This window comes from Mauremys reevesii, linkage group 4 (genome assembly GCF_016161935.1).
Source record: "Mauremys reevesii isolate NIE-2019 linkage group 4, ASM1616193v1, whole genome shotgun sequence".
In the NCBI taxonomy this organism is placed as follows: domain Eukaryota; kingdom Metazoa; phylum Chordata; order Testudines; family Geoemydidae; genus Mauremys; species Mauremys reevesii.
The window spans coordinates 126,431,817-126,452,501 of NC_052626.1; the positions used below are offsets into that span (position 1 = coordinate 126,431,817).

General features: G+C 44.8%; 1 protein-coding gene across 1 annotated transcript; it reads left to right on the forward strand.

Moving 5' to 3' along the window:
* The first annotated feature begins 865 nt into the window (after positions 1 to 865).
* LOC120405388 (60S acidic ribosomal protein P2-like) lies at positions 866 to 10,102 on the forward strand. The gene is made up of 5 exons (XM_039538978.1): positions 866 to 1,021; positions 4,949 to 5,072; positions 7,642 to 7,690; positions 9,198 to 9,287; positions 9,980 to 10,102. Exons 2-5 carry the CDS (start codon positions 4,950 to 4,952, stop codon positions 10,054 to 10,056), a joined length of 339 nt encoding a protein of 112 aa, XP_039394912.1. The 5' UTR covers positions 866 to 1,021; position 4,949; the 3' UTR covers positions 10,057 to 10,102.
* Positions 10,103 to 20,685: the final 10,583 nt, after the last annotated feature.

Below are 20,685 nucleotides of genomic sequence, written 5' to 3' on the forward strand. Positions count from 1 at the left end.
AAGCTATTGTTGTGTTTCACCCCACCAGCAGCTGTACTTCAGTAAGGACTAAAGTGAGCCGTGCATTTAGAGGCTCACAAAGTGTTTTGGGTTACTTTGGAAGGTAAGAAGCTGTCTACTTGAGCTTGGGGTAATTGCTTCTGGGAAAAAAACGTCTCTCCCTCTCTCCAAGTCTGATCCTGCAGGGTGTTTGGGGGTGCTTAGTGTCAGGGTTGTCTTGTTTTAGGGTGCTCACCCCTTGCAAGACTGGATCCTCTCTCAGGATAAAGCAAGAATGTTACATAGGCTGGTCTCAGTCACTTTTTAGGACGAGGTTTTCAAAGTGTTGTTTATCTGCAACACCAGATAACTCACTGTTATAGAGTCTGTATAGAGGTGTAATGCCGTGTGGGTATATTATGATGGAGATTCAATTAGCGCTCAGTGAGCCAGAGCCATTCAGTGGTCCCTATCTACATGTCAGTCTCTAGGCAGAATGCTGTGGTGGCTGGGCTAGAGCTCTTATATGGTCCATATCTTGGTATAATGACCAATGGGCTGATAGGGTGGAACTTAGACGGGTGGTTGCCAGGCATGGGCTGCTCCACGGCCCATAGCCAGGTATGCCAGGCAGAACACTAGCCTCGCTGGCCCCGCCCATGTGCTAGAGGAGGAGGGGCGGGGCTCCTGCTCTCTTTCCCCCTTTCCAACATGGCGGACCCGGCGCCCATTGCCCGGTGTTCTGTACGCATGCGCAGAGCTAGAGCCGTTGGTGGGGCGGGACTAATGAAATGTGAATTATGTGTCTTGTTTTCACGTTTATTTAAATGATAGTTTGATGGGTGCGGTAGCGGCCTGTGGCGCGCAGACAAAGAAATCGCCGAGGGAGCGAAAAGAGAGAAGATGTAACCTTTGACCCCGCGCCCTTTGACCCGCCCCGCCCGTGCGCAGAGGCCGCGCGGCCCCATAGGCCAAGCGTCACCTCCTTCTCGGAGCGCGGGGCAGAGCGTGCACATCGTTTCGGGTCTGTTACGGACTTAAAGTGAGTGCGGGCCGCTCCGAACCCCCAGAGCCCTGCCCCCAGTGACTGGTCCCTTCCCCCCACTGAGAGCCCCGTACCCCCCCGCCAGTGACGGCCCCCCCCCGAGAGCCCTGCCCCCAGTGACTGGTCCCTTCCCCACTGAGAGCCCCGGACCCCCGCCAGTGACTGCCCCCCCCCTCCCGAGAGCCCTGACCCCAGTGACTGGTCCCTTCCCCTCACTGAGAGCCCCGGACCCTCCCCGAGAGCCCTGCCCCAGTGACTGGTCCCTTCCCCTCACTGAGAGCCCCGGACCCTCCCCGCCAGTGACTGCCCCCGAGAGCCCTGCCCCAGTGACTGGTCCCTTCCCCACTGAGAGCCCCGGACCCCTCCCCGCCAGTGACTGCCCCCGAGAGCCCTGCCCCAGTGACTGGTCCCTTCCCCACTGAGAGCCCCGGACCCCCGCCAGTGACTGCCCCTGAGAGCCCTGCCCCAGTGACTGGTCCCTTCCCCTCACTGAGAGCCCCGGACCCTCCCCCGAGGCCCTGCCCCAGTGACTGGTCCCTTCCCCTCACTGAGAGCCCCGGACCCTCCCCGCCAGTGACTGCCCCCGAGAGCCCTGCCCCAGTGACTGGTCCCTTCCCCACTGAGAGCCCCAGAGCCCCGCCAGTGACTGGTCCCTTCCCCACTGAGAGCCCCGGACCCCTCCCCCGCCAGTGACTGCCCCGAGGCCCTGCCCCCAGTGACTGGTCCCTTCCCCACTGAGAGCCCCGGACCCCCGCCAGTGACTGCCCCCAGAGCCCTGCCCCAGTGACTAGTCCCTTCCCCACTGAGAGCCCCGGACGCCCCCGCCAGTGACTGGTCCCTTCCCCACTGAGAGCCCTGACCCCCGCCAGTGACTGCCCCGAGTCCTGCCCCAGTGACTGGTCCCTTCCCCCACTGAGAGCCCTGACCCCGCCAGTGACTGCCCCCGAGAGCCCTGCCCCAGTGACTGGTCCCTTCCCCACTGAGAGCCCCGGAGCCCCCGCCAGTGACTGGTCCCTCCCCACTGAGAGCCCCGGACTCCTCTGCCAGTGATTGCCCCTCCCCCGGTGACTGGGGCCACCCCTTACTAAGAGCCCTGCCCCCCTCCCCGCACTAAGAGCTCCGGGACATCCCCTATGACTGGATCCCTCCCCCCACTGAGAGCTCTGGGGATCTCCTGCCCCTCAAATGACTGGGGCCTGCCCCCCACTGAGCGCACTCAGTGGTGGATCTCTGAGTGCACCTTCACTGACCTAAGTATCAGAGGGGTAGCCGTGTTAGTCTGGATCTGTAAAAGCAACAAAGAATCCTGTGGCACCTTATAGACTAACAGACGTTCTGCAGCATAAGTTTGCACGTGGTTCTATAATACAGGGGGTCTGGAGGGAGTAGAGGCAGCCTTTAACTTTTCCTTCCTGCTTCACCATTATGCCTATGCAGTTTTCTCTGGGCAGGCCTGGAGTGGGACTTGAATCACTGTGTTCTACTGGCACCTTTTGGAAATCAGCATGTTTTGTAGTGAAGGTGAAAATACTGTTCTTCTCAATATTTATATTGAGAGTTGTTATCACGGTGTAGGAATTAAGGGAGCAGCAAGATCAGGGGTCAGCAGCCTTTCAGAAGTTGTGTGCTGAGTCTTCATTTATTCACTCTAATTTAAGGTTTCGCATGCCAGTAATATATTTTAATGTTTTAGGTGTCTTTCTATACAGCTAATATATAACTAAACTATTGTTGTATGTAAAGTAAACAAGGTTTTTAAAATTTTAAGAAACTTCATTTAAAATTAAATTAAAATGCAGAGCCCCCTGGACTGGTGGCCAGGACCCGGGCAGTATGAGTGCCACTGAAAATCAGCTCGCGTGCTTGAGCTAGATGTTCAGCTTAATAGAAAAATACACTTTTCTGTCACAGTGCAGCATGCATGCTTTCCCGTAACGCTAACTTTTTTGTAATTAGTTCAGGCAGATAGGTTTGAATTAGTGCACCACTGCAGGCTTTTAGTGCAGAAAAAGTTTACAACTCCATGAGAAAACAGGTTGATTTCCAAACTGCACCAGTGCTTTAAATGCAGTTCTAGCCAATCAATTTGTAGTGTTCCTGACTCTTCAGGGAGCAGCTGCAAAATGTCTGTTTCAGAATTAGAATTATGGCTCCTAGTCAAAACTGCTGTGGGAGGCAGACATGAAAACAAAATGTGGTAGGCGGTCTATTGAGAGAAAATGATTAAGCACCAACAATTGTGTTTGCTGTATAAGACACAAGTGTAAATTCTTGAACCTGTTTCTCAATGACCGGTCCCTCAGATCTCCTGGCACAGTTTAGGAAGGCAGCAAGCCACTCCCTGGTATCAAAAAGGTTGAGAAACATTGGTCTAGAAAACTAAATGTACTGATTTGTTTACTCATTATGGAAGATGTGGAAAGGGCTAATTTCCAGAAACACCTATTAGATGCTGGGTAATCATTTACCCTTCTTATATTTAAGGTGTCAGCGATCTTCTGTTTTCCAGGGGGAGCAATTGAAGTATTGCTTTCCAGCCCCTAAAATGGCTTGTTTGGCATCAACTTTAGGCCTTAGTTCAAGGCAGGTTTACCCAATTCTGTATGACACTGAACTCCTCGCTAGCCTCTCTTTCTCTCACACGCACCCCTGTCCCCCAAAGTAATAAATGCTGAAAAGTTGACCTACCCTAACATTAACAAAGTCCCGTATTCTTCTGAATTATGTAGATCCCAGGCCTTATTTTGATCATGAGAAGTAATTTCAACCCTACCATTTTTGTGATTTTGAGCTTTCCTAAAAAGGCTTTGCTCTCCATCATCATCAATTTAGATGGCCCTATCCCCATAACTAGACTGGTGACGTAGTTGAAGCTCTTTTGTTTTGGAGCTGAGAGAGAAATTGCTTCCATGCTAAGGTCTTGTCTTCACTTAACCTGGCAGAGCTATGTCACCTAGGGGTGTGATTTATTTTATTTTTTTAACCAACATAGCTATGTCAACAAAGCCCTGTAGTGTAGATGCAGTTTTGCCAGTATAGAAACATCTGCACTACAGACTGATGCCGACACAGCTGTGTTGGTCGGGGGTGTGATCCTTGACTGACATACTTCTGCCGGCTGAAGTCTGTAATGCAGGTGGAACTATACTTACAAAACTGCGCTTTTACCATAGCAGTTCAAAGTGCAGCTTTGCCAGGATGGCCATGTCCACATTAGGAGCGCTTGGCCAGTACAGTATATGAGTATTCCATACCTGTAAAGCACCCCAGTGTAGATCGTAGCCTAACTCTGCTTATACTGGTACAGTGTATGCTGCTTCCCTGAACCAGCGTGCGGCCTGGTGTACACTAGATAATTAGTTCAGATTAACTATGTCGGTTGGGGTCTGAAAAATCCACTGAGCAGCATAGTTCATCCCCCCCTAAATCTCTGTACATAGTGTCAACCTAGTTACCACCTCTCAGGGAAGCGGATTACTTACGCAGATGGGAGAATCCCTACCGTTCTCGTAGGTTGTGTCTGTGCTGAAGTGCTACAGTGGCGCATTATCAGCTGTGCCACTGTAGCGCTTTAAGTTATACAAGCACTAAGTTATACTTAGTATAAAAGTGCTTACACACACTAGAAGGTTTTGCTGGTTTAACTATGCCAGGAAAGCCCTCCTAGTATAAAGACAGCATAAAACCTTGCCTGCTAAAGTTTGTGAGCACCAAGGAGGTATCTGTAGCTGATCCCTTTTGCTCCAGCAGTTTCTTCCCTCTGGATTTGTAGTTCAGTAATAGTCATTAAATGCTTAGAACAGAATATAAACAATATCATCTATGCACCATAGGTTCTTATATCCTGACATGGGAGCTCTTTAAGGCAACACTTCTATATCCAAGACATTAACCTGAATTCTTTCCTGTGGGTGTCTGTTTCAGAATGCGTTACGTGGCCGCTTACCTGCTTGCTGTCCTGGGTGGCAACAGCAACCCTACAGCCAAGAACATCAAGAAGATCCTCGACAGCGTTGGTATCGATGCAGATGACGAACGTGTCAACAAGGTTGGTTTCTTTGCATTAGTCTCTCTCTTACCTTTTGAAGTTGTTACAGGAACATACTTCTGAGAGAATATTTGAAGCAGTCATCTTACACTCCAGTACCATACAGAATATAATGCCCTTGTAGTTTAATAAACGGGCTTGTTAAACTTCTTTCTTGGTCTGTATAGCTTTGGAAAAGCCTAAGAGTTCTTACAACTTGTCAGTTGGAAGTTCACTGGTGTTTAGTGCAAACAAGAGACCTCCTGAGTCATTGAGTCCAGACCCCCACAGCTCCCGCTTGCAGTGATGGAGGTGGTGGGTTCAAATCTCAGAGGAATCTTGGCCAGGGGGAAAAAAATTGTGGCACTTGAGTGCAAAGTGCTGCTGTGGAAGGGAGCAAAGTTCAGGCCCTTACCTTCCCAGACTGCTGGAGACAGAGAGTCCTGTGAAGATGGTATCCGTGACTTCTGAATGCTTGTAGGCATTTGGACTTAGCCAAGGCAAAGATACTCATTGTATCCAGATATCAGCAGGAGACTATGCACTATGAAAGTTTTGAGACTTGTGGACTGGGAGGAAATCCAGAAGAATCTCTGACAACTGTTTTTTTCTTCCCAGTGTACTTTTGTCACTATATATAATCTCTGTCAGTAACTGAGTACATAAACACATCTGCAGATGTGCTCTCCTATGCGTTTCACCTTTTGCCTGCTCTAAAAGCTTTAATATTGATTGTCAACTACTGATTCATAGTATGAACTGCAGTATTAATTACTGCTGGGAAAACACTGTACTGAAATACTATTCCTGATTTTCTTCAGTAATTGACTGTCCTATTGATGCCTACCCCTGAAGGGAGGAAGAGTGGAGAGGGCATATGGGTAAAGAGAGAAACACACACACTTTATATATAAAACGTCTGTTTATAGATAAAGATCTGTATGTGATGTAACCTTTCTTAGCTGTACTATGTGGGTATGGCAACTGGAAAACAACAGCCTGCGTCAGAGCAAGGTGGCAGCAGATTTGTCATGTGGCCCTTAATCATGTTGAAACAAGGCACATTAACACCTTATGTGAAAAACATGAACGACTCAAAGCAAGTATATAGCAGTCTGCAATCATCCGGGACAATCTTGTCTGTTCCAAGTGTAACCGTGTTTGCGATTCTTGCATTGATCTGACCTCGCATTTATGTGTTCACCTGTATATTTGCTGAGTCCTTATATGTCGACATCAGCATGAGACTCCATCCATGTATATGGGTGATATGGGCTGTTCAGTTAATTTATTATTTATGGTGCCTAGAGGCTCCAGCTGAAATTGAGTCCTCATTGCAATAGGTGCTATACCAGGTAGGTGCTGTTCTGAGAAAGGTGGAGTAGGTGGACAAAAAATAGGAGGGAACAACCTTGTTCAAGGTTACAGAATAGTTCCGTGGCAGAGCCGGGATAGAACCCAGGGTCTCATAACTCATCGTCCAGTGTCCTACCTCCCCAAACTGTCGTGTTCCCAAATAGCTTTAAGCAATTGCATGCTATGAGAAATTTTAAACAAAGGAATAATTTAACTTTAAGACTTCGGATCGGCTTTTTTAGTGTTAAAATGTTAAAAGCCTTGACGAGTTCAGTGACGCCTGATATTCCACCATAAGATGAAAGCACGTTGAGCAAATGAGTATGCAGTGGCTCATTACTAAACTTAGTTATTACTCCTAAAGTTTTTGAACATGTAGTTTATAGTTTCTATTTAAAGGAAGTGTTATACTAGAAGTCTATTGGGTTTTTTGGGAGGGAGGTGGGGGGGTTAAACCACCTCCTTACCTTCATGTGTCTAAAATTTCAAATCTGGTTTGCTCTTTGCTGTTTATGCTATGTAATTACTTTTAGCACGGGTCAATGTCAGTGTCACTTACCTCCTTCCCTTTCTAATGCACTAACCCAGGGGTAGGCAACCTATGGCACGGGTGCCGAAGACGGCACGCAAGCTAATTTTCAGCGGCACTCACACTGCCTGGGTCCTGGCCACCCATCCGAGGGCTCTGCATTTTAATTTAATTTTAAATGAAGCTTCTTAAACATTTTAAAAACCTTATTTACTTTACATACAACAATAGTTTAGTTATATATTTTATACTTATAGAAAGAGACCTTCTAAAAACGTTAATGTATTACCAGCACATGAAACCTTAAATCAGACTGAATAAATGAAGACTCGGCACAGCACTTCTGAAACGTTGCCAACCCCTGCACTAACCTCATTCAATACTGCAATGTTTGGGTTGCAGATACTGCAGGGTAATGGTTTTTATCCTGACAAGTGGTCTGTTCAGAACTTACTTAAATTTTATGCTAATATTGCTGTTAGTAGTTGATCTTGTAAACGTTCTCCAAAAACCTACTTTTAGTCTCTAAGCTGCTCTTTGTCCCTTTAACTCCGTAATGCTCTGTTTAATTGTGCTGTTATGCATCCCTTTGTGGTAATGTGTACATTGGGGAATTGCCAGTGTCAAGAAACTACTAAACATGTTGAACACCCAAAATTCCAGGATTGATCTTTAACCTCTTTCTTTTTCTCTCTCATAATAAAGGTCATCAGTGAACTGGGTGGCAAAGATGTTGATGATGTTGTCAATTCAGGTAAAAACTTATCAGATTTTAAGAACACAGTTGTTGCAAGACAGAAGTAGACCGATCGAACCATTTGCATTTCTGTGGCTTTATCTAAAAGAGAAATGTTGAGTTTCATATTTGCTTGACTGAAGCAAACGCCAGCTAAAATATTGATTTGCAGAGAAGTGACTCCAGGCAGGTTGTCTGTTACAAGCTTATTAAAATACAGTAGGTGTTTGTCCCAACAGCTGAGTCGGTGTTAAAGTGCGTTTTATTGTATAAGGGTGTATAGATTCTTGCAATAAATCAGAAGAAGAGCTTTCTATGCAAAGGCTTAAAATCAACTCTGACTTCCCTTTATTTGAAGTGGAAATTGGATATTTCTTTATTTTATCCCTTCAAATGGAAAAACACTTCCCTTGTGACTATGGGAAACCACAAGAATGTAACTAGAGCATGTTTGATTAGTATTATGATGTAATCAGCCTAATTTTGAATCACTGTTCACTTCTGTTAAATTACAGATCCACAATGGAGTATCAAATTTATATATATACCCCAATAGAATACAGTAGCAATCTTTCAGTTAATTGTTCCTGCTATTATGAAAACAAAGTTGCCGTCAAGATTCTGTACTAAATTGAGCAGAGATTTAGATTCAGGAAATCCTGTGATACTGCTTCTGTAGCAAGTCACTTTCTGAATGTGTTATCCCCGTCTCAGAGAGCGGGGAAGCGATAGGAGGCTTAATTAATCAGTGTTTGTAAAGTTTGAAGACAAGTTTTAAGTGCTGAGTGTTAAGTTCATTATATTCCTTTCAGATTTGGTTCTGTGCTGCATTATAAAGACCATTGATTTTACTGTCAAGTGATGACTTTCAGAAAGATTAAAATTCAGGTCTTCACTGCCTGCGGATATTTTATTCCTGTGCAGTTTAACTTGTATAATTCAGAGCCACACTTTAAATTCAGAAACTGTGGCCTTGAGCATTGGAATAAATTAATCGCAAAGTTGAAGACCCAGTTTCATTTTGGTGAACCAGTTTTCAGCCCAATTCTCATTCTGCACACCAAATAATTTCCCAGCACAAATCAGACACTTCCGAGATTAGTGTTCACTTATAAGTAACTTCCATCCCATGTGAGCAAAAGTGATTTGAAATAACTGAACTTCAAAATGGCCATTTTGTCCCATGTGATTTGTTTATTGCATAATACATCTAGTGCAGCTGCTTGTGAATGTTCTGTCTGGGCAGCATTTATCTGTGTGTACATTTCAGAATGGTTGCCTCCATATGTCTACTAAACACGTGAGACGAAGGTTAAAAATCATTTCATTTGTCTCAAGTGCTTTCCCATACAGTGCTGTCTTGCTTCAAGCGTGCACTTGTGCCCTGTATGTGAAATGTTGTCCTTATATGGGATATCCTAAGATGAAAGAGGTTACCTAGGTACAACACATTCTGCTTAATGCTGAGGGTTCTTAGAATGAGGCCGTGTGTGTGTGTTTTATTTACAAGTCTCTCGTGTCATAGGCCTCTCCAAGTTAGCCTGTGTTCCAGCAGGCAGTGCTCTTGCTCCAGCCGCTGCTACATCTCCGGCTGCTGGTGAAGGCGCACCTGCAGGTAGGTCTTGTTTTTGAGGGAGGGGAGTTCCTGGGTTCTGTGTGAGACCGAGAATGCTTCTCTCTTAAAAGAGGCTCTCTTATTATCAATAAACAGAAAATCCATGAAGAATCTGACGTGAAGCATGAGCCTTCATAGCATTCCTAATTGTAGGAGCTGCTATTGTTGGTTTAAATGTAGAACTGCTCTTTTTAAAAAAAAAAAAAATAATGTACACAATGCAAACTTTTAAACCAAGATAGATTGGGAAACATTTTACAGGAGTGACTGTTCATTTTAGCATAACACTTCAGTGACTGAGGATTGTATTTTCAAAAGCTACCTGGGTGAGAGGCTCAGATATCCCATTAAATATCAGTTCAATTTTTGCACCTATGTCATTTGGCACTTTTGAAAGTCTCCCCCAGTTTGCACAAAATAAACCTTAAAAACGAGGGCCTGCCTGCCTGCCCAAAATTTCTTTTCCTGGGGCATAACTTTCATTGCCTTAAAGCGTAAGTTTTATTGCCTGCAAGTGGCGGGAAGGGAAAGGATTGTTTAAATTCATACATACTACATTTGTCTCAGTGTACATGCACACAGTATTCATTAGTCAAACACTAAATTAACATACACAAGGGTGATCCAGGCTTCTGTCTCAGCTGGAGCTGCTGGACTTTCAAATATTAATTTACACTTTCTTTGACTTGCAGAAGAGAAAAAAGAGGAAGAGAAGAAGGAAGAATCTGAGGAGTCTGACGAGGACATGGGATTTGGGCTCTTTGATTAATCACCTTGTTCTGGAAAAACAATAAAAATAGCAAAACCCAAAACTATTTTACGCACAGATTTGATTTACCTATTAAAGATAGACATCTTAGAAGGTACTCTTTAGGCTCCTCTGAAAATTCCAGCATCCCTTCTTTATGGAAGGACGAGGAGCCCAGGCCCCTGGGATCTAATCCCAGCTTTCATACTGATTTATCAACCTCAGTGAAATCTACTAATGAGGTTTTCAGAAACATGTTTATTGCATTGCAATATTTAGTTACCAAGAGCATATAGTAGTATGGGAAAGAAATGGTTTCAGATCCTTGCCATATACATGCTCTCTGAAATTAAATAGGGTTGTGCAGGCCTATTGGACAGCTGAAAACCAAATAAGCTCTGTGTTCTTTCTTCTTTCACTGCTGTGGGACCTTGGTTATGAAACGTAACTGCTCTCTCTGCCTCACTTTCCCCATCTGTAAAGTGGGAATAGTACTTCACAGGTGTGGTAGGAGTAATATTTATAAAGCACTTTAATATCTTTGGATGAAAGGCACTATAGAAATGCAAACTGTTGCATTCAGAACCTGGACAGGCTCCAACTCTCCGCACCAGACAAGGGTGTTGGAATGCTAGAAGTAACAGATGGGACTTAGTACCTGCAACTTCCACAACTGGGTGCCAGTATGCTTTGCTTTACTCAGTACATTCATGCATGCAATTCAGTACTGGGGCACTACTAAGCACCGTGTATACTTATATATAAATATCCACGTTTTGCTTCCTGGCTTTAAAAAACAGACTGGTTTGATCACAGAAACCTAGCCAATCTATTCTGCTATATAACCATCCAGTTTCCCATGTTCTACAGCTTCCCTATCCTGTAGGATCACAAAACTCCTTTTATTGCACTTAAAAAATGCAGTCAACTTTGTAAAACAATTTGATCCATGAAAGAACTAAAAATCTAACTCTTCTGTTCTGCTTTTCATCTGCTTCTCAAAGCAGATAAATCACCATTTTACAGCTGGGGAAACTGAGGTATATGAAAGTGAAATGACTTGCCCGTGGTCACACAGCAGGTCAATGGCAGATCTGGAAATGGAACTCAGGTCTCTAATTAGTCCACTGTTCTAGCCACTAGGCCACGCTGCCTCCCCAGTAACAGCAGCAGTGATAGAACAGGGGAAAGTACAACTGATTGCTCAGCAGAAGGTAGGATTCTGTTCCTTAAAATGTATCATGTTTTCCATCACCTCCGATTTGAAACTCAACGTTTCTGGTGTCAATACGTTATTCGTTGTCCTGATGTCTGTATAGGTAACAGTGAAACCCTTCCTAATGTAGAGGATCAATGAAGGTCAGAGCAGTGTACCTACCTTTCTTTGACTCTGTTTAGAAAGCTAGCCTCCATCTCTCTTCACTTTTGCCCTTGTTAACCTATGCCCTTATACTTTAAAATAGGGTTAATGGGTGAGTCTTGCGTTGACTGATAATGCAGTGATTAGTCTAAAGTGCCTTCCTCGTAACAGAATTTTAAGCTGTAATGTGTATTATAGTGTTGAATGTCATGTAAACATTTGTAATTCCTTCTGGGACAACTCAAATGAGAGAGATTTTTCTTGATAGTTGGGAGCTTTTCTAAATATTCCTTCTCTGTTGTAATTATTCCTTGCAGGCTGCCTTGTGCATCCACCCTATATTTAATAACCAAGACAACTCCCAACCTTTCATTTCATCCTCCATGCCTCTCCACTGTGGCTACGCATGGAACATCCTCCCTTTTTTCCATGTGCCAAGCAACCTTGTTTTCGTCCATGTCCTAAAATTTCTTTTTTGGCTAGTCTGTTTGCCTCTTGCCACAAATCGTTTGCTCTTGTGCCTCACCTGACCTTGCACTTGAGTGGACGAGACTGAGTGTTGTAAGCAAGACATGAGAAGTGATTCTTTCCCTCGGTGCTGATTAGGCCTCAGCTGGAGTGTGATGGCGCCCAGAACTGGACACGTTTCAGGAAAGATCTGGACAAATTGGCGAAAGTCCAGAGAAGAGCAACAAAAATGATTAAAGGTCTAGAAAACATGATCTATGAGGGAAGGTGGAGGAAAAAAAAGTGGGGTTATTGAATCTGGAGAAGAGAAGACTGACAGGGAGACATGATAACCATTTTCAAGTACATAAAAGGTTGTTACAAAGAGGAGGGTGAAAAATTGTTGTTCTTAACAAGAAGCAATGGGCTTAAATTGCAGCAAGGGAGGTTAGGTTGCACTAAAGGAAAAATTTCCTGTGAGGGTAGTTAAGCACTGGAACAAATTGCCTAGGGAGTTTGTGGAATCTGTATCATTGGAGGTTTTTAAGAACAGGTTAGACAAACACCGTCAGGAATGGTCTAATTATTTAGGCCTGCATTGAGTGTAGGGGAGTGGACTAGATCAGTGGTTCTCAGCCTGTCATCTTCGGACCATGTCTAAGATTTCCAGATGGGTTTGCACCTCCACTTGACATTTTTAGGGGTCCGTAAATGAACAAAGGTGGAGAACCACTGGACTAAATGACCTATTGAGGTCCCTTCCAGTCCTATGATGCTATGACGGGTGATTCTGAGGCATCTTTATTCACATTTTAAAATTCAGGCTTTTGTTGAATGAGAGTGCAATTAATGTCAAGTGCTGCATGGTGGGTGTGTGGGGTTATGGAATAAACATATTAGTGGGTTTTAGGCCACGTTTACACTTACCTGCTGGGTCGACGCGGCGAGTTCGACTGCTCGGAGTTCGAACTATCGCATCTGATCTAGACGCGATAGTTCGAACCCCGGAAGCGCTAGTTCAACTCCGCACTCCACCGCAGGAGGAGGTTGCGGAGCCGACCTTGGAGCCGAGGTTCGCGCGCGCGGCGTCTGCTCGAGGTGCAAGGTCGGAATAAGTAGTATTCCAGCACGCAGCTTCATTCGCGCGAGCTGAATCTCGAATCGACGAAATAGTCTACCCCAGACACCTCAGAGTGGCATCTGTGTTAGTCTGTATCAGCAAAAACAACGAGGAGTCCTAGTGGCACCTTAGAGACAAATTTATTTGGGCATAAGCTTTTGTGGGCTAGAACTCACTTCATCAGATGCATGGAGTGGAAAATACAGCAGCAGGTATAAATACACAGCACATGAAAAGATGGGAGTTGCCTTACCAATTGGGGGGGGTCAGTGCTAATGAGCCAATTCAATTAAGGTGGAAGTGAGCTATTCTCAACAGTTGACAACAAGGGGTGAGTACTAATGAGGCCAATGTAATCAAGGTGGCTCAATTCAAACTCACACCTTTGTCAACTGTATCAGCAGGGGGAAATTACTTTTTGTAGTGACCCATTCACTCCCAGTCTTTATTCGGGCCTAATTTGATGGTGTCCAGTTTGCAAATTAATTCCAAGCTCTGCGGTTTCTCGTTGGAGTTGGTTTTTGAAGTTTTTTTGTTGAAGAATTGCCACTTTTAAGTCTGTTATTGAGTGTCCAGGGAGACTGAAGTGTTCTACTGGTTTTTGAATGTTCTAATTCTTGATGTCCGATTTGTGTCCATTTATTCTTTTGTGTAGAGACTGTCCGTTTTGGCCAATTTACATGGCAGAGAGGCATTGCTGGCACATATCACATTGGTAGATGTGCAGGTGAACAAGCCCCTAATGGTGTGGCTGATGTGGTTAGGTCCTATGTTGGTGTCCCTTGAATAGATATGTGGATAGAGTTGGCAACAGGGTCTGTTGCAGGGATTGGTTCCTGGGTTAGTGTTTTTGTTGTGTGGTGTGTAGTTGTTGGTGAGTATTTGCTTTGGGTTGGGGGGCTGTCTGTAAGCGAGGACTGGCCTGTCTCCCAAGGTCTGTGAGAGTGAGGGATCATTCTACAGGGTAGGTTGTAGATCGTTGATGATGTGCTGGAGAGGTTTTAATTGGGGGCTATGGGTGACAGCTAGTGGTGTTTTTTAAAAAAATAATAAAACCAGTGAAATAATTAATGTTGATATGTGCAGTTGTTAACTTTAGCATTGTCGTGAATTGAACAGGTTAATTTGAAACAGCAATTTTTTTTTTCCAGTTTGCAGACTCAGGAAGGCAATTCAGCGTGGTCTTGCAGTCAGTTAATATTTTTAAGGTGGTATTCTCAACCATGACAATTGACGACAACTTTTCCTTTTCAAACAAAAATTCTGTGCCGTGGTTCTGTGGCCAGTGACTTTAATATACCAGGATCCACGCAGCTATTGAATCTGGCAGTAACAAGACAAGCCATTATTAAATAACCCAATTCCTGTCACCTTTGTTACATCCCTTTCCTTGTGTATGCTTTGTCTAATGTTAGGGTACGTCCATACTACCGGCCCGGATCGACGGGTAGCGATCGACTTCTCGGAGTTCGATATATCGCATCTCATCTAGACGCGATATATCGAACTTCAAATGCGCTCCTGTCGACTCCGGAACTCCACCACCGCGAACGGCGGTGGCGGAGTCGACGGGGGAGCCGCGGACGTCGATCCCGCGCCGTGAGGACGGGTAAGTAGTTCGAACTAAGGTAGTTCGACTTCAGCTACGCTATTTGCGTAGCTGAAGTTGCGTACCTTAGTTCGACACACCCCGCCTCCCCCCCAGTGTAGACCAGGCCTGAGTAACATCTTTAGGCAGAGACTTTACTTCTCTCTGATTTCATTTGCTATACTGTAACACTGGAGTAACTCCTTTGATCTCAATGCAGTCTAGGGTAACTGAGAGCAGAAAGTGGTCCCTAATCTTTTCCAGACCTGTGGGGAATGTTTTGTACATTATTGGTACTACACCAATAATGAAGGATGTCAATAAGCCAAGTTGCATGGTAAATTTTGGCACAATGTCCTACTCACAAATCTTTATAGTCAGGGAACAAATAATTAAATGCAAGAATTAGCACTTAAATCCCTCTAATCCACAAAGCAATCCCTCTCTGCATATAAAGGCTGTGCAAAAGAAGAAAAAAAATTGTGTGTCATTTTGTTCTGCTTTTTCGTTGCCCTCTAAATAGCAACTCCTGTCTGCAAGACTTTGTGTGGATTATAAATACACACATATAAATATGAAAAGGGCGGGCGGGGGAATTCACCTCAATGGCAGATTTTCTTTGTCATGCAGACCCAATAATATAAATTACATGGTATTTAATGCTGAAGTTCAAAAGGATGCATCTGCTTGGGACGTCTCTCCAAGTGGCTCTGTAGGAAGATGGGTTCCTGGAGGATTATAGTTGCTAAAAATGGACAAAGTCCTATTCAATCATCAAGTTAATTACCCTAAGCAAAGGCAGGATCTAGTCAAAGGAATCTTTAAAATAACCATTTCTTCCAAGTGTAGTCAAGATATTTGAGGTCGGGTCTGAAGCTGCAACATCTGTGCCTCTATCACTTCTCAGAAGTTTCACACTTGATGTCATGGCTTATTTTTGATTGATCACTGTTCTGGTGTAATTTAACCACCTAGATCTGGTCCTAGTACAAGATGAACCATTTTGGATTTCAGTGGCTGTAAACCACACACACCCCGGTGAGTTTTCAAACCTGGGTGCCTGATGTGCCACATCTAAATAGAGCGGCCTGTGCCTTAGTTTCCCTATCTGTAGAATGGGATTAACAACATTTAGAGTGAAATCCTGGTACTACTGAAGTAAATGACAGAACTCCCGTTGATTTCAGTAGGGCTAGGATTTCATCTTCAGTGTGCCTACCTCCTAGGTACGTCATAGAGTTAAATCCATTCAGGTTTGTGAGGCGCTCAGGTGCTATGGAAGTTCATTAATGTTTGTGATAAGTACCTGGGTGAATTAGATACTTTTTTAAAAAGCGGGGAGGGAGGGATTTCTGTGGGGAGCAAGTCTGACTACTAAGGACCCAATTGAAAGCTCACTGAAATCAGTGGGAGTCTTTCCACTGACTGATGCTTTTTGTATTAGGACTCTAGAGACCTGCCACAGCAAAAAAAAAACACCACCCACTTTCACCTGCTGTCTTTAGCTGTGATGATGGGACCCTTAAGCATACGGTTTGCAAGTATCGCAACTGTTTGGTTATAACCTCAAGGAGCACATTGGAAACAAGGCAAGTCAGAGCGCTAAAAATAATGCTACGTCTAATTCACATCTGTCACTTCATAGGCAGCCTGCCAGGTAAGCAAAACATAGTAACAGTAGCTCAAACCTGCGAGCAGTCGCTCCGGTGCCTTCTGAACAACATTCAAATGCCTGCACAGTCCTCCTGAAAAGGGCAGTGTAGTAACGGCCAGAGCCTGGGCTGCCATTGAGGGGCTGGCATAAGATAAGGATGCAACTGGAAAAGCCCCTGATCCCATCAAACATTTGACCCGGCCTTATCAATGAAAAGCCCAAAAGTGATGCCAGGATCATTCGAGCTGCCTTGCTACATTCCCTGACATGGAAAAGGAGAAGCTCACCACTTCTGCCCAGCTTCATCGCTGGTATAACTCCATTAGTATCAGCCAGGGGTGAATATAGCCCAACATGTCATTTCTTGGATTTTCAGGCCAGAGGTCGGTTTGTTGAAAATTGGCATAAAATGGCTCTTCTGTCATCCTATTTTGCTATCGGAATTTGCTTCCTTGTGGTAGATCCTGGACGTTCTGGCTCCATCGAAGCTGTAGAAGCAATGCATTTGGGGCTGCCAGTTATGAAATATTTGTCCCCTGACTTGGTTAATGCTTGGTTTCTTACTGTAACGTAGCCAGGACCAACTGTGTTTTAATCGTGTACCTGAACAAAAGTTACCACTTCGGACACAACAGGGCTATAACAGGGTCATAGTTAAAACACACTTGGGCCCAGATCCTCAAAGGAATTTAGGCACCTTAATTTCAATGGCAGTTAAGTGCCCCTAAATACCTTTCAAGATCTGGGTTTTAGGTCCTATCTAAAATGGAGCAGGATTTTTTACCACAACAGCCAGATTGTCCAGGACATGAGTGCCTTCATGTAGGAATTCAGGTGCCTGATCCATGCCTAGGGTTATTTTAAAACTAAATTGGGCAAAACAGTAGCAAATCACCCGGTAGTGAACAATTCTGCACCGCCTTCTCGGAGGACTGGGTGACGTTCCTATAAGAGGGGGAGGCTAGGGCAGGGGCATGAGTCTGCAGTGATGCAGGTACACTGGTTGTAAAGCTTCCTGTTGCTGGGACTCAGAGAACATGTCTCTGTCCCACCCTACTGCAGGGTCTGGAAGAACAGTTCTGTGTCCCTCCCCAAAAAGACCTCGGTCTTGGGCTTAGTGGAGGGAAAGGGAGCAATAATTAGCCTTGTTGTGGGGTGGAATCCGAAGTCCATCTACAGGAGGTACTTTTGTGGGCCCCGTTACCATGGTATCTAAGTGCCTCAATCTTTAATGTATTTCTTCTTGCAGCATCCTCGTGTGGCAGTGCAGTGCTATTATCCTCATTTTACAGATGGGGAATGGAGGCCCAGAGATACTAAGGGTCTGCTTTTTAACAGTATATCGGAGCCTAAAGACACGGGTCAGCATCCAGGTACCTAACTCCAATGTGAGTTAGTCAGTTTATTAAAGGTATTTAAAAGCCCTTCAGGAACCTAAGTGACTCGCCCAGGGTCATGCAGGGAGTTTGTAGCAGAGCAGGGGTCTCTTAAATCTGGCTAGTGCCCTACCCACTGGGCCATCCTGCCTCTTGAAGTCAACAGGAAGTCTTCCCATTGACTTCAGTGGGCTCTGGATCAGGTCCTTAAGCATGTGTTTATTGCAGAGGAGAAGAGACTGTTTCCTGCCGAAATGTCCTAGATGTCTCTCCTGGGGGGGTAACTGCTGACTGACACATACCTGAGAGCGAGAGGGAAGCTACCTCTGTAACAAAGGCAATAGGTTCGTTCCCAGGGGTATCAGGATGCCGACATTGTCTTAGAAAGGAACAGTAAGTGCTGTGCTCATGGAGACCTTCTGCTTAATCCCAGCACTGTCCTGCCTCCCAAGGGTTTATGAAGATAGGAATGTTTAACAGATGGTGAGGCGCCGATGTGTGATGGTAATGGGGAGCGTACAAATACCATTAGGTAGACCTAGGCCAGAATTATGCCTCTGCCAGCGGCCGGCTTCAGAGGAAGGTGCAAGAAACCTGACCGTAGACAGATTTGGGATAATCTGCCCCCTAATCCATAATAGCTAGAGATTGGTCTAAACCCTGTAGCATGAGGTCCCATGCTTTTTTTGTAATATTTACTATGATAACTCTGGCTAGTCTTTTTAACTTTTAAATGCCCAGTCCTTTTTGGAATATTGCTAAATTCCCAGCCTCGGTGACATAATGTGGCAAGGAGTTCCCCAGTCTAAATATATCTTGTGTGGGGAAAAAAAATGTTTCCTTTGAGTGGTTTTTAATGTGTGGCCCTTTGTCACCATTTCCAGCAGGTGAGAACAGGGCCCTAAATAGGCAAGAAAAGCAACAACTGCTACTGCACTATGGCAAAGGTAAAGGCTCTGGCTTTCCTTTGGGGCCTTTGGTTTTCACTAGCCCTGTTTCATCTACTCTGAGATCTCTGTGGGAAATGCAGAGGAGGCTTGCCAAGATTGCGAGGAGAATGTCAGGACAGATGGTTGGATAGCCTTAGGGTGACCAGATGAGATGAAGAAAATATCGGGACACATGGGGAAGGGGGTCCACCAGCAGCGGGGGGTGGGGGGAGAGCCAAGTGCTGCTGGCGGAGTGAAATATCAGGACAAATTGCGTCCCAACACAAGATCGGTCGGGACACAGGACAACCACCCAAATATCAGGAAGGTCCCGATTTTTTCGGGACGTCTGGTCACCCTAGATAGCCTCAAAGCCTGGTAACTATGCTGTGCCTGGGATCTATGACCAAAACTGGGATCTCTAGATTCAAACTGCTCTATCAGTTCAGCTGCATAATGGAAATTCTAACTACTGGGGGAGAGGGTGGCCATGCTATTTGGGGGCAGGCATGTTTGGGCTGAGCCTGATATCCAAGCACCTATTGATTTTTAGGGCTTCCTTTAGCTGAATTTGCTCTACAGACCATTAGCCATTTTTTTAAGGCTTGTGTTTGTTCATTCATGTTTGTTTCACACCCATCAGCTTTCAGTTGAAGTGTCAGTTGCCCAGATTACTGGGCTCAGCTGCTGAGATCACCTCCTATGTCAGACAAGCTGCCTGAGAACACAGTGTTTTCTCTCAGTTAGAGGTAAGAGCAACTTGAATGAGTGTTTCAGCTGGGGTTTATCGCCTTTTCACACCTCCAGTGGTCATTAGAGTAGGAAGCAGTGTGTCGTAGTAGGGACAGCAGGTTAGTAACATCAAAAATCCAGGGCTCTGTTCCTGATTCTGCCACCGAATGATTTTGGGACAGTCCTTTAACTGCTCTGTGCCTCAGTTTCCCTACATGTCATATTATAATGATAATAAGACTGGCCCTCGGTAGATACCTCTGCGGGCCCTGTCACTATAGCATCTGAATTATACTTGTCCACCTTTGTGCTTTGATGTTCTGGGTTGGAAGATGCCATGGAAGTGTGTAGAGTTATTAGTGTCCTATTACCTTAAACATCCCACAATAGGTGTTGTCAGAGCAAGGGTGTTAATCCCAGTCTCCTGGCTAAATTCCTAAATTAGGTAAATATATTCTGCCTACAGGTATTAAACACGCCTCCTTATAGCTGAACTGGATGCAATATTCTTCCTCTCTTATGGTGTTGTGGAACATTGTTGTGCTCAGTTTAAAAACTGCTGCATTTCACTTCAGAGGTGGCTACATATCAGTGGCGCACGTTGTGTTGGAAGCAAAATTTTTTAAAGAGCAGTTCTACTCTCACAGTGTAAGAATGGCACGTTCTCATCAGCTCTGTCCCCTCTGTACATTTCAGATTCATACTTGCTCCCTTTAGAACCCAGCATTTGGCCCATACCATTTTTGTTACCGATGATTTTGCACAAGCCAGAAAAGAAACAGCTTGACTTTCAAATCTCAGGATGTGTGCGCATCTTTGGCCGTGAAGGGAAAAAAGCAGCCATCATTTGACTGGTATACTGAGCAAATCCACACCAAAAACCGCTAAGGCTCAATAAACATGGAACACTAAGTTGTCACTTTCAAGAGCGGAACCAAACTTGGAATCTGAAGGCTAGTGAGAGGAACAACTGCACTGAAGGCAAGAGCTGAAGGAAACACAAGTCACAGTCAGAGATTATAAACTCTTTGGCGCATGGACCATCTTTTTGTTTTAAAGTTGAGCACGTGCTTTGCCTAGTACCGGACTTTACAAACAGATGGTTTTGCAGCTCCCATTGATTTGGTCTCCCACAGGGTCTTTCCCATTAACTGAGCAGTGGTTCATCAACAAAGGACTTAACTTTAAGACTAAGGGTTTGCTAGGCAAAACTCCCCAGCGACTTCAGTGGGAGGTTTGCTTAAGTAAAGACCACAGGATTTGACTCAGATTAACAGACACATTTGTTTCACACTCACTCATCCCTTAAGATTTGTGGCGTCTCCTCTTCCCCTGATGGGGCTAGGTTAGTCAAGGTGCAGCAGCAGAAGGGCTATTTGTTTAAGCTTTGCAGTATATTTCATTGTGTAACTCTTACGCCTTTGCCTTCTGTATAATACCCCTT